Genomic DNA, 12,262 nt, shown 5'->3' on the forward strand with positions numbered 1-12,262 from the left:
GGTAGGGAAGTAACTGAGTGCACTTAGACTGAGATGAATAGCAACCTAGAAATTAAGGAGGGGAAGAGCTGTTGTAGAGCTCTTTCTGGCATGAGGAGTAGGGGTAGCCCAAGGTTGCTTTTGATGCATGAGTCACTGAGCAGGAATTGGAGAGGCTTCCATTGTGACACAAAGGAGACAGACGCTGGGGATAGGCCACAATGGTGCAGTGACACAATAAAGATGTGGTTGCTAGGGCCAGAGAATAAAAGCCAGGTGCCTAGGGGAAGAGAGATGGAGCCCTAGCTCCAGTCCCCTTTCCCAGCCTTTCTCCCCCAAAGGCTGTCTGAGATGCCACCTTCCACCTAAACAGCATCTCCCCAGTTTTAATCCTTAACTTTGGTCTCTGACTTCTGCTTGATTCCACAATCTCCACCCACATTTGCACGAAAGACCATCACTTGTTCTTCCTGAAGTCTCTAAGGTTTCCTGCTTTCCTTCTGTCCTGATGGCCAGCTCTGCTAAGTCAGCTGAGATGCCCACCCTCTCCGAAACTCTTAACCCTGCTCCTGATCCTCATCAAGAATCCCTGGACCCTAAGATTACCATTGCCTTATTCGAAATTGGGTCACTTTCCCCTTCCTTCTGGGGCTCTCTCCCTTCTCTAAAGAATGGCAGCCATCAAGTCACAGAACAACAGACTGCACAGAAGTTTAACAATCTCTTAAAAGAAATTAAAGACATTCTTAAAAATATGGCAGGTTTTGAAGAGAAGATCACAGAAGCAAAAGAACTTTTTGGGGAAACCAATATTTCTGAGGATGTATCAGCCCACAAAGAAAACATCAGAGGACTTGACAAAATCAATGAAATGTTATCAACAAACCTGCCTGTTAGTTTAGACCCAGAAAAAGAAGAGAATGAAAAGAAACAGGAGATGATATTGGAAAACCAGAACTTTGAAAACACAGTACAAGTTTTTGCAAGAGATTTGGTAAATCATTTAGAAGAAAAAAAAGTTCTTAATGAAACTCAACAAAGTCAGGAAAAAGCAAAAAGCAGACTCCTTAGTGTTCAAGAAGAAACTATGAAAATTAGGAACAACATGGAGCAGTTACTACAGGAAGCAGAACACTGGAGTAAACAACACACTGAGCTCAGCAAACTGATAAAATCGTATCATAAATCTCAGAAAGACGTAAGTGAAACTCTCGGAAATAATGGAGTCGATTTCCAAACCCCAATAAATAATCAAGCGTCAGCTAAGCATGAGCTGGAGGAACAGGTGAAGAAACTGAGCCATGACACCCATTCATTGCAGTTGGTGGCAGCTTTGCTAGAGAATGAATGCCAAATCTTACAGCAGAGAATAGAGATTCTCAAGGAACTCCATCATCAGAACCAGGGAACTCTGCAAGAGAAGCCAATTCAGATAAACTATAAACAGGACAAGAAAAATCAGAAGCCATCAGAAGCAGAGAAAGTAGAAATGTATAAGCAGAGCAAGCAAGAAATGAGGGGTACATTTCAGAAAAAGGGGAGATCCTGTAGAAGCCTGGATGTTTGTCTTAATAAGAAAGCTTGCAATAACCAGTTCAATATTCACATTGCGAAAAAAGCTCTTATGAGAAAAAAGAGGTCAGTTAGCAGCGTAAGATAGAAAATATCAAAAGCAGATGAAAAGGTGAATCTTTAAAAAATACATCTGATACATCCAGCTTCAGGCATGATCAATCATCAAACCATGGGCAGATCTGCTGGTTCAACCAAAAAAAGAGCCACAGAATAAGAAGATGAACACTTATATTGCTCATTACCTCAGCAGTTATGTAAGTCTGGTCTTTAGTGACCATTGTGTCTACATCAAGTTCACCTTTTCACCTCTATAATCTGCTTGGTTTTTTTTAAATTATTAGATAGACAGCCTAGAGTGAGAAGTTAAAGATCCAATTAAGTAAAGACCTAAATTAAGTAAAGACCGAAAGACAATGGAAAGTATTTTTTTTCTTTATTTAATCATTGCATAGAGACGGGGAGTCCTGGGGAAAAAACTGTTTGTATTTTTGGCCAGGTACAGTGGCATTTTGGGAGGCCAAGGTGGGAGGATCATTTGAGGCCAGGAGTTTGAGACAAGCCTGGGCAACACATCAAAAATTAAGTGAAAAAAAGATATATAGTTCTTTAGTTGTGACCTTTTAAAGCTCCCTTTCTAAATATATGTTTCCTTTTCCTATTATACAAGTAGGGGATGTGGGGGGATTTTTAAAATGCTGATAATCCACCCCTAACAAATTGCTTTTCTCTTACAAATCTGTACTGACTCTACTTTTCCTAATGTGCCCCCCTTGCTCCTCTTTTAGTGAACTGTGGACATACTGGGCAGCAGAGGCCCTTGGGAAGGACCCCCTCAACTTGTTTAGAAGAATAGAGACATATCTATATATATATATATTTTTTTTTATTTTATTTTATTTAGTTATTGTTCTTATTGTTTGAGATGGAGTCTCACCTGATTGCCTAGGCTGGAGTGCAATGGCATGATCTCAGCTCATTGCAACCTCTGCCTCCCAGGTTTAAGCGATTCTCTTGCCTCAGCCTCCTGAGTTGCAGGATTACAGGCGCTCACCACATTCCTGGCTAATTTTTTGTATTTTTTAGTAGAGATAGGATTTCACCATGTTGGCCAGGCTGACCTCAAACTCCTGACCTCAGGTGATCCACCTGCCTTGGTCTCCCAAACTGCTGGGGTTACAGGCGTGAACCACCGTGCCTGGCCTAGATTTTATTTTTGCTGGAAAAGTTTCTCCCATTCCTCCAGGTATAGTCAGTAGTGTTACCCAGGGGGAAAAAAGCAATATCTTCTGTTAAGGGAGCTGGACTTCTGGTTCTAGAAAAGATAGAGCAGATGAATTTTCCCTTATTCTTCTCTTTAAGTAAGCTAAAAAACCCTGGACATTATGGATAAAGCAAACATAAGAAGATTCTGAAAGGTGGAGAGAAGGAGGTGGAATGGCCAGGGATGCTGAAACTTAAGGAACAACATGGTGTTTGGCTCTCTGGGTTTTCTTTTTGCCCCTTATATATTCTGAACTAGGTGCTGGAGGAGCCCACAACCCAAAAATGTCAATGCATGTAGACAAAAAATTCCCCCATTTTTTTCCCTGCTTTCTTTTGCCAACAGATGAGGAAAGGAACAGTCTGGCAGACAGAAATCTTTTGACAAAACTGTCCTAATCCAGCCAAATTGCATAGAAACACATTTCTGCCCCGTCAGTCAGCAAATACTGAGTCAAGAGCCTAGATATTCATCCTTGCCTGGCAGTCATGAGGCACCCCTCCTCTACTCTAGGATGGTGCAGAGGAGGTAAGTGTAGGAATCCTAAAGCTCTGCCCTCCACTTGATGGTAACAGTGCCCTTCCCTGGCCTCCTCCAGCCCCTCCAGTAGAGTGGAATGTCAGTGGAGTCCATATGAATAGACTAGATTTTTACCCCTTTTCCCTGCTGGCAGCATCAGCAGGGCCCTACTGAAAAAGAAGACTTAGGCCGGGCACGGTCGCTTATACCTATAATCCCAGCACTTTGGGAGATTGAGGCTGGCAGATCACAAGGTCAGGAGATTGAGACCATCTTGGCTAATATGGTGAAACCCGGTCTCTACTACAAATACAAAAAAATTAGCCGGGCATGGTGGCACACGCTTGTAGTCCCAGCTACTCAGGAGGCTGAGACAGGAGAATTGCATGAACCTGGAGGTAGAGGTTGCAGTGAGCTGAGATCGCGCCGTTGCACTCCAGCCTGAGCAACAGAGTGAGACTCTGTCTCTAAATAAATAAATAAATAAAAGAAGACTTAATAAGATCCAGGGTCTCCTAACAATGCCCAAAATGTCCAGGATACAATAGAAAAATCACGCATTAAATTGAGAACCAAAAGAAGTCTCAACTTGAATGAGAAAAGACAATAGATACTGACAGTGGGATAACACAGACACTAGAGTTATCTGACAAGGATATTTTTTTCTTTTTTTTTATTGCATTTTAGGTTTTGGGGTACATGTGAAGAACATGCAAGATTGTTGCATAGGTACACACATGGCAGTGTGATTTGCTGCCTTCCTCCCCTTCACCTATATCTGGCATTTCTCCCCATGCTGTCTCTCCCCAACTCCCTACCCCCACTGTCCCTCCCCTATTTCCCCCCAACAGATCCCAGTGTGTAGTGCTTCCCTCCCTGTGTCCATGTTTCTCATTGTTCAACACCCACCTATGAGTGAGAACATGTGGTGCTGACAAGGATTTTTAAACAGTCATTATAAAAATGCTTTGATGGACAGGTACAAATGTGAAACAAATGAGAAAATAGAAAGTATCGGCAAAAAAATATAAATGAGACAGAAGTGGAAATTATAGAACTGAAAAATAGAAGTAATATAACCTTACCAATTGTGCTCAGTAGCCGAATATAGATGTCAGAGAATAGATTCTATGAACTTGGAAGAGAGAACCATAGAGATGACCCAGAGAAAATTGACAGAGAGCCTGAGCACGATGGCTCACGTCTGTAATCCCAGCACTTTGGGAGGCTGTGGGGAGTGGATCACTTGAGGTCAGGAGTTCGAGACTAGCAATATAGTGAGACACCCCCCCACAACATCTCTACAAAAAAATACAAAAATTAGCCAGGCATGGTGGGGGCACACCTGTAGTCGCAGCTTCTCAGGAAGCTAAGGTGGGAGGATTGCTTGAACCCAGGAGTTTGAGACAAGCCTGGGCAGCATAGGGAGACCCCGTCTCTACAAAAACCACAAAAATTAGCTGGGTGTGGCAGCACACCCCTGTAGTGTCAGCTACTTGGGAGGCTGAGATAGAAAGATTGCTTGAGCCTGGGAGGTTGAGGCTGCAATGAGCCATGATCATGCTGCTGCACTCCAGCCTAGAGGACAGAGTGGGCCATCTCAATCAGTCAATCAATCAAGAAAAGATTTGGAGTGAGAACCCAGGATCCTCTCCATCTTGCCTTTCAGGGGTAAATGTTCTCTCTCTCTCTCTCTCTCTCTTTCTCTCTCTCTCTCTCTCTCTCTCCTTTTAGAAGGGGAGGAGGACAGTTGCCTTTCTCTTCTATATAAATGCCCAGATTCATTTTCTACGAATTCTTACGGTATGGACCTCATTACATAGAGGATGACATCTGGTTCTCATCACATCCCCCCAGGGATAATAACTAGGACAAGGGAATCCAGCACAGTAATTATTATGTCATAATAATCTGTCTCTGGTGCAGAAACTTCATGTATGCATTCAGGGCAACATAAAGATGAATATTAAAAGCCCAGCAAAGACAATCACAATCTCCACCACAGGTTCTATTACACAGATAGCAGGGGGCATAAGAGATTTTCATATGTTTTAAGTACCAAAACAGCAATCTGAAATACTGCTCCCTACTCCTAAACCAACATTTCTTTCCATGTTTGGAATGTGTATCACTTTATTCGAAAGCTAAAAGCCAATGCTTACCTGTTACACCCCTTAGTGAAATAAGAGATTGCCACACTTATTGGGAGTCCTGAAAAAATTGCACACTTCTTTCCATCTGTCTTTCCTTCAAATGGTGACACCCTCCACACTATTCTCCAAGCACCTTGATTAATAAAGAATTGTGTAAGGCCGGGAGCAGTGGCTCATGCCTGTAATCCCAGCACTTTGGGAGGCCGAGGCAGGAGGATCACCTGAGGTTGGGAGTTTGAGATCAGCCTGACCAACATGGAGAAAGCCCGTCTCTTCTAAAAATACAAAATTAGCTGGGCGTGGTGGCTCATGCCTGTAATCCAAGCTACTTGGGAGGCTGAGGCAGAAAAATCGCTTGAACCCTGGGCGAGGAGCGGAGGTTGTGGTGAGCTGAGATTCCACCATTGTGCTTCAGCCTGGGCAATGAGCAAAACTCCATCTCAAAATAATAATAATAATAATAATAAGTGTAATTCACTTGGCTGGGCACGGTGGCTTACGCCTGTAATCTCAGCACTTTGGGAGGCCGAGGCAGGTGGAACACCTGAGGGCAGGAGTTCAAGACCATCCTGGCCAACATGGCAAAACCCCATCTCTACTAAAAATACAAAAATTAGCTGGCTGTGGTGCATTCACCTGTTAGTCTCAGCTACTTGGGAAGCTGAGGCAGGAGAATTGCTTAAACCTGGGAGGCAGGGGTTGCAGTGAGCTGAGATGGCACCTGCACTCCAGCCTGGAAGACAGAGTAAGACTCCATTTCAAAAAAAAAAAAAAGGAAATCTTTCCATATGTCATGAATAAAAGTCTTCCAAAGTTCTTTTAATTTCTTGTTCTTTTGCATTTATTTTTTTAATACCAGAAAGAGATTCATCATGGTATTTAGGTTGATTGTCTATAAGTTGTATGATGGGTATTTTCAAGTCCTTTTTGCTTGTCTATGTTTTGAGCCCTTTTTAACCTTTTCAATAAGAAAGTATGAGAAACTTTATATATATAAAGTAAGGATGGAATAATGGAAGAAGCATTTCACAAATAGGGAGGTAATCTAAGTCTCAACTTGTTTCAGTCTGAGTTGTTTCATTTAAAAGGCGGCGATAATAAGTTTCATTTAAATGGTGGTGATAATAACTCTCTTTTGGACCATGGACAGATGGTTCAAAGATTCTTTGCTTGTCTCAGTTGAGGTCTTATTGTTCTCTAGGAAGTAGGAACAGATTAAATGAGAGAATTAGAAACTAATCAGAAGCAAGCCTGGCTAAAAAAAAAGGTAACAATAGCAAAAAACCCAGGCACACAGGATGTCTGGAATTTGGGGTCATTGGTATGTTGCAAGTAAAAAGAAAGGAAAGTATTACATTAAAAGTCAGCTATTCCTGGGCCTGGTGGCTCAGGCCTCTAGTCCCAGCTACTCAGGAGGCTGAGGCAGGAGAATCACTTGAACCTGGGAGACGGAGGTTGCAGTGAGCCAAGATCGTGCCACTGCTTTCCAGCCTGGCAGCAGAGCGAGACTCAGAAAAAAAAAAAAAAAAAAAAAAGTCAGTTATCCTAGATTAATGTGAGGTAGAGTGGATTTATCATCATTATCACATCAATATTATTATTTTTATAAAGTAATTCTACAAACCTGATTGATATAGAAAATCATTTTAAATTTTTCTTACCTTAATAAAGAAAGGCCTCAGGCAGATATCACTGGAGTGTCACAGCCAGTTGAGTGTTTTTCTTTTCTAACAATCACACAGTCTTCCAGCAGAAACCACTAACTACTAATCCATATTTAATTAAATTTTCTCTCACAGGGAAGCATACGTTGCATTGATTCGAACTGGTCTGTTAGGAAGCCTCAGTTTATGAGGAAGTATATACTGATATGTGCATTTTGCTTTGATTTTAAAGATTAAATGGTTTTTCTTTCTTTCCTTTTTTTTTTTTTTTAAACAGAGTCTCACTCTGTTACCCAGGCTGGAATGCAGTGGTGTGACCTTGGCTCACTGCAAACTCCGTTTCCTAGGTTCAAGCGATTCTCCTGCCTCAGCCTCCTAGATAGCTGGAATTATAGGCGTGCAAACATGCCTGGCTAATTTTTTTGTATTTTTAGTAGAGAGGGAGGTTTCACCATGTTGGCCAGGCTGGTCTCAAACTCCTGACCTCGTGATCTGCCCACCTAGGCCTCCCAAAATGCTGGGATTACAGGCTTGAGTCACTGCGCCCGGCCTTAAATGATTTTTCTAGTTTAAGAGAAAGTACTGTTCAACGGTCCTCAGATATTTCTAGGAAAAGACGCTATTTTGTTTATTTGTATCTTCTCCCTTTTTCTCGTTGTATCCTATTAATCTTTAACAAAATCCAGATTTTGGCTTAATTAATCTTTATTATTTTTAGCATCCCATTTCAAAGATTTCTGGCCCTTTCGTGATTTCCCTTTTTAAAAGTTTTTTTCTTGCATTTTTTCAATTTATTTTTCTTTTATTGTGATAAAACAATATATGACATTAAATTTACCATCTTAACAATTTAAACAATTTTTTTATTTTTTAAATTTATATTTTATTTTATTTTTATACTGAGATGAGGTCTTGCTATGTTGCCCAGGCTAGTGTTGGGCTCCGGGACGCAAAGTATTCTCCCACCTCAGCCTCCTAAGTAGCTAGGATTAAAGGTATGTGCTACCATGCCTACCTCATCTTAACCATTTTTAAGTGTACAGTTCAGAAGTGTTCAGTATATTCATTTTCTTATTATTGTCCAACGGATGTCTAGAACTTCTTTATCTTGTAAAACTCACACTCTATGCATACTAAACACTAATTCTTCCTCTTTCTTTTCTTTCTGTTTCTATAATTTTGACTATTTTAGATATTTCATGTGAATGGAATCATAGAGTATTTGCCTTTTTGTGACTAGATTATTTCACTAGCATAATGTCCTCCAGTTTCATCCACATTATTGCACATTGCGTGATTTCCTTCTATTTGAGACTCTTTAATATTCCATTGCATGTATATACCACATTTTCTTTATTTGTTCAAACGCTGATGGACATTTGGTTCGCTTCTACCTGTTGGCTATTGTGAATAACGCTATAATGAACATGGGTGTGCAAATAGCTCTTCAAGGTCCAGCCTTGAGTTATTTTGGGTATCTACCCAGAAGTGAGATTATTAGATTCTATGGTGATTCTATTTTTAATTTTTTGAAGAATCTCCATATTGTTTTCTATAGTGGTTGCACCATTTTATATTCCCACCAGCAGTACAATTTCTCTGCATTCTTGCCAACATTTATTCTTTTCTTTTTTTTCAAGAGACAGGGTCTTGCACTGCTGGGTGCAGTGGCACAAATGTAGTTCACTGTAATCTTGAACTCCTGGGCTGCTGGGATTATAGGCTTGAGCCACTGTGCCTAGCCTTCTGTTCTTTTGATAGCAGCCATCCTAATGGTGTAAGATGACATGTCACTGTGGTTTTAGTTTGCATTTTTCTTATGATTATTGATGTTGGGCATCTTTTAATATGCTTGTTGATGTTAAAATATCTTCTTCGTACAATTGTGTATTTAAGTCCTTTGCTCATTTTTAATCAGGTTATTTTTTGTTGATAGTATTGAGTTATAGGACTTCCTTATATACTCTGGATATTAACCCCTTATCCATTGTATGACTTGCAAATATTTTTCCTCATTCGATAGATTTCCTTGTTACTCTATCAGTTGCTTCTTTGGATACACAGAAGTTTTTAAGCTTGATGAAGTCCCATTTGTCTATGTTCACTTTTCTTGCCTGTGTTTTGGTGTCACATTTCACGAAATCATTGTCAAATCTAATATCCTAAAGCTTTCCTGCTATATTGTCTTCTAGGAGTTTTATGTTTTAGGCCTTGCATTTAGATATTTAATCCATTTTGACTTAATTTTTGTATATAATATAAGACTCCAACTTCATTCTTTTGCATATAGACCTTCGGTTTTCCCAACACATTTTATTGAAGAAACTGCACTTTCCCCACTGTGTAGCCCTGACACCCTTGTTGAAGGCCATAAACCATATACACAAGGGCTTATTTCTGGGCTCTATTCTGTTCCATTGGTCTGTGTCTATCTTTATGCCCATACCACACTGTCTTGATTACCATTACTTTGTCATATGTTTTGAAATCAGGAAGTGTGATGCCTCCAAAAATTTTTTTTCACGATTGTTTTGGCTACTTGCGAGCCCTTGAGATTCCATATGAATTTTAGTGCTTATTTCAATTTCTTGAGTTGAATGATTAGTGTATTTATTTTTAACTTTTTTTGTTTCCTCAAGAAGATATTAAAAGCTACAAATTTCCTTGTATATACTGTAATAGTTAATGCTTGTCATTTGTGGGTCACAAATGTTGATGGGAAATGCTTTATCATTGACTTAAAATATATATATTTGTGCCAGGCATGGTGGTTCATGCCTGTAATTCCTGCACTTTGGGAGGCGAGGTAGGCAGATCACAAGGTGAAGAGACTGAAACCATCCTGGCCAATGTGGTGAAATCCCGTCTCTACAAAAACTACAAAAAAAATTAGCTGGGGCGTGTTGGCTTGCACCTGTAGTCCCTGCTATGAAGGAGGCTGAGGCAGGAGAATCGCTTGAACCCAGGAGGCAGAGGTTGCAGTGAGCCGAGATCACACCACTGCACTCCAGCCTGGTGACAGAGTGAGACTTGTCTCAAAAAACAAACAAACAAACTAATAAACAAACAAAAAACCACACACACATATATATACACACACACACATACTAATACATACTCAAGTATTATTAGGCAGGGTAGTGGACACACTGATAAGACTTTAACTGTTATTCTTTCAATGATACATAGGCATCATATAATAACCTTTATGTGTTTGACGTATTTCATAGTAAACAAATTTAAGGTAAAAAGGAAAAAAAGAAAATTAATTTTGCAGCTTAGCAATTCTACTTATAAACTCTATAGAAACTCAGCCAGGCGTGGTAGCTCACACCTGTAATCCCAGCACTTTGGGAAGCTGAGGGGGGCAGATCACTTAAGGTTGGGAGTTCAAGGCCAGCCTGGTCAACATGGTGAAACTCTATCTCTACTAAGAATACAAAATTAGCCAGGTGTTGCGGCACATTCTTGTAATCTCAGCTACCCTAGAGGCTGAGATGGGAGAATTGCTTGAACCCAGGAGGAGGAGGTTGCAGTGAGCTGAGACTGCACCATTGTACTCCAGCCTGGGTGAGAGAGACTCTATATCAAAACCAACAAGCAAACAAACAAAACCCTACGGAAACTCTTGCACATGAGCAAAAATATACATATATAAGAATACTCTGGAACAATCCAATAGTGTGGGCCTAAAACCTAAATAAAGGCTATTAGTAAGGAATGGCTAAATTGGGATTTCATTTAGTTATTTATCTTTTGGGGGATATAGTTATGAAAAGTAATCTAATTTAAATAAGTAATATAATTTTAATGAATAAGATGAATAACTTTACACGTACCAGTGTGGAGAGATGGTTTGACATCTTTTGTCAGAACTTTGGACCAATGTCAATTATGATACCTAATTAATCAAAGGAAAATTCTGAGAAATTTAAAAACTTTAGATGAAGAACTTTCATAAAACTAATCACCTAAAGTTTTACATACCTTAACTGAATATTATATTTACAAAATCACTTTTTCAACAGTAGTATTTAGCATTTCATGTTGTCTTTAATCATATATTTTCGTTAAGAGTAAAATACTACCCAATATTTTAACATATATTTATTTATTTATTTTCTGAAACAGAGTCTTGCTTTGTTGCCCAGACTGGAGTGCAGTGGCATGATCTCAGCTCACTGCAACCTCCACCTCCCGGGGTCAAGTGATTCTCCTGCCTCAGCCTCCCAAGTAGCTGGGACCACAGGCACCCGCGGCCATATCTGGGTAATTTTTGTATTTTTAGTAGACACAGGGTTTCACTGTGTTGTCTAGGCTGGTTTCCAATTCCTGACCTTGGGTGGTCCACCCACCTCAGCCTCTCAAAGTGCTGGGATTATGGGCGTGAGGCACCATGCCTGGCCTTAACATATTTTTAAATCAGGTGTTTTTTTTTTTTTTAAAATAAGGGGGACTCTTCCAGAAAAAAAAAAAAAGGCAATTTTAATCAGCCACTATATTCTAAAAATATTGGTATCATTTATAGTCAGATTAGATTGCAATAGTGTTTTCTGAACACTAAGTTTATTGATGAAAACTATTTTTTTAAAGGGTACGTTAGCATTTCTAACATTGTGCATCAAATGTACCTGTGAGCTCCTTTATTATAGGATGTGGGTGTTTTCAAAGGAAGCATTGTAGGTATAGTGACATCTTCTATTTACCTAGCACAATTCTTTTTTTTTTTGAGATGGAGTCTAACTCTGTCTCCTGGGCTGGAGGGCAGTGACGCTATCTCGGCTTACTGCAACTTCTACCTCCCAAGTTCAAGCAGTTCTCCTGCCTCAGCCTCTGACCAACATGGAGAAACCCCGTTCGCAGCAAAAATATAAAATTAGCCGGGCATGGTGACGCATGCCTGTAATCCCAGCTACTCTGGAGGGTGAAGCAGGAGAATCGCTTGAACCCGGGAGGCGGAGGTTGCCGCTAGGCTGAGATCGCGCCTGGGCAACAAGAGCGAAACTCTGTCTCAAAAAATTAAAAAAAAATAAATAGTAACAACCCAATTGAATTTGACTGCATTTAAAAAATATAATTATTTCCAAATCTACTAAGCAGCTGAACAATCT

General features: G+C 40.1%; 1 protein-coding gene across 1 annotated transcript; it reads left to right on the top strand.

Annotated features, from left to right (window-relative positions):
* The first annotated feature begins 245 nt into the window (after positions 1-245).
* SPZ1 (spermatogenic leucine zipper 1) lies at positions 246-1,974 on the top strand. Its single transcript, XM_017507445.1, has one exon. It carries the CDS (start codon positions 488-490, stop codon positions 1,637-1,639), a length of 1,152 nt encoding a protein of 383 aa, XP_017362934.1. The 5' UTR covers positions 246-487; the 3' UTR covers positions 1,640-1,974.
* The last annotated feature ends 10,288 nt before the right edge of the window (positions 1,975-12,262 follow it).

The sequence above is a fragment of the Cebus imitator genome, unplaced genomic scaffold (genome assembly GCF_001604975.1).
Source record: "Cebus imitator isolate Cc_AM_T3 unplaced genomic scaffold, Cebus_imitator-1.0 Scaffold16, whole genome shotgun sequence".
Classification (NCBI taxonomy): Eukaryota; Metazoa; Chordata; class Mammalia; order Primates; family Cebidae; genus Cebus; species Cebus imitator.

Excerpts from the sequence above, each read along its gene's own strand:
- SPZ1 (XM_017507445.1), top strand. The coding sequence starts at position 488 with ATGGCCAGCTCTGCTAAGTCAGCTGAGATGCCCACCCTCTCCGAAACT.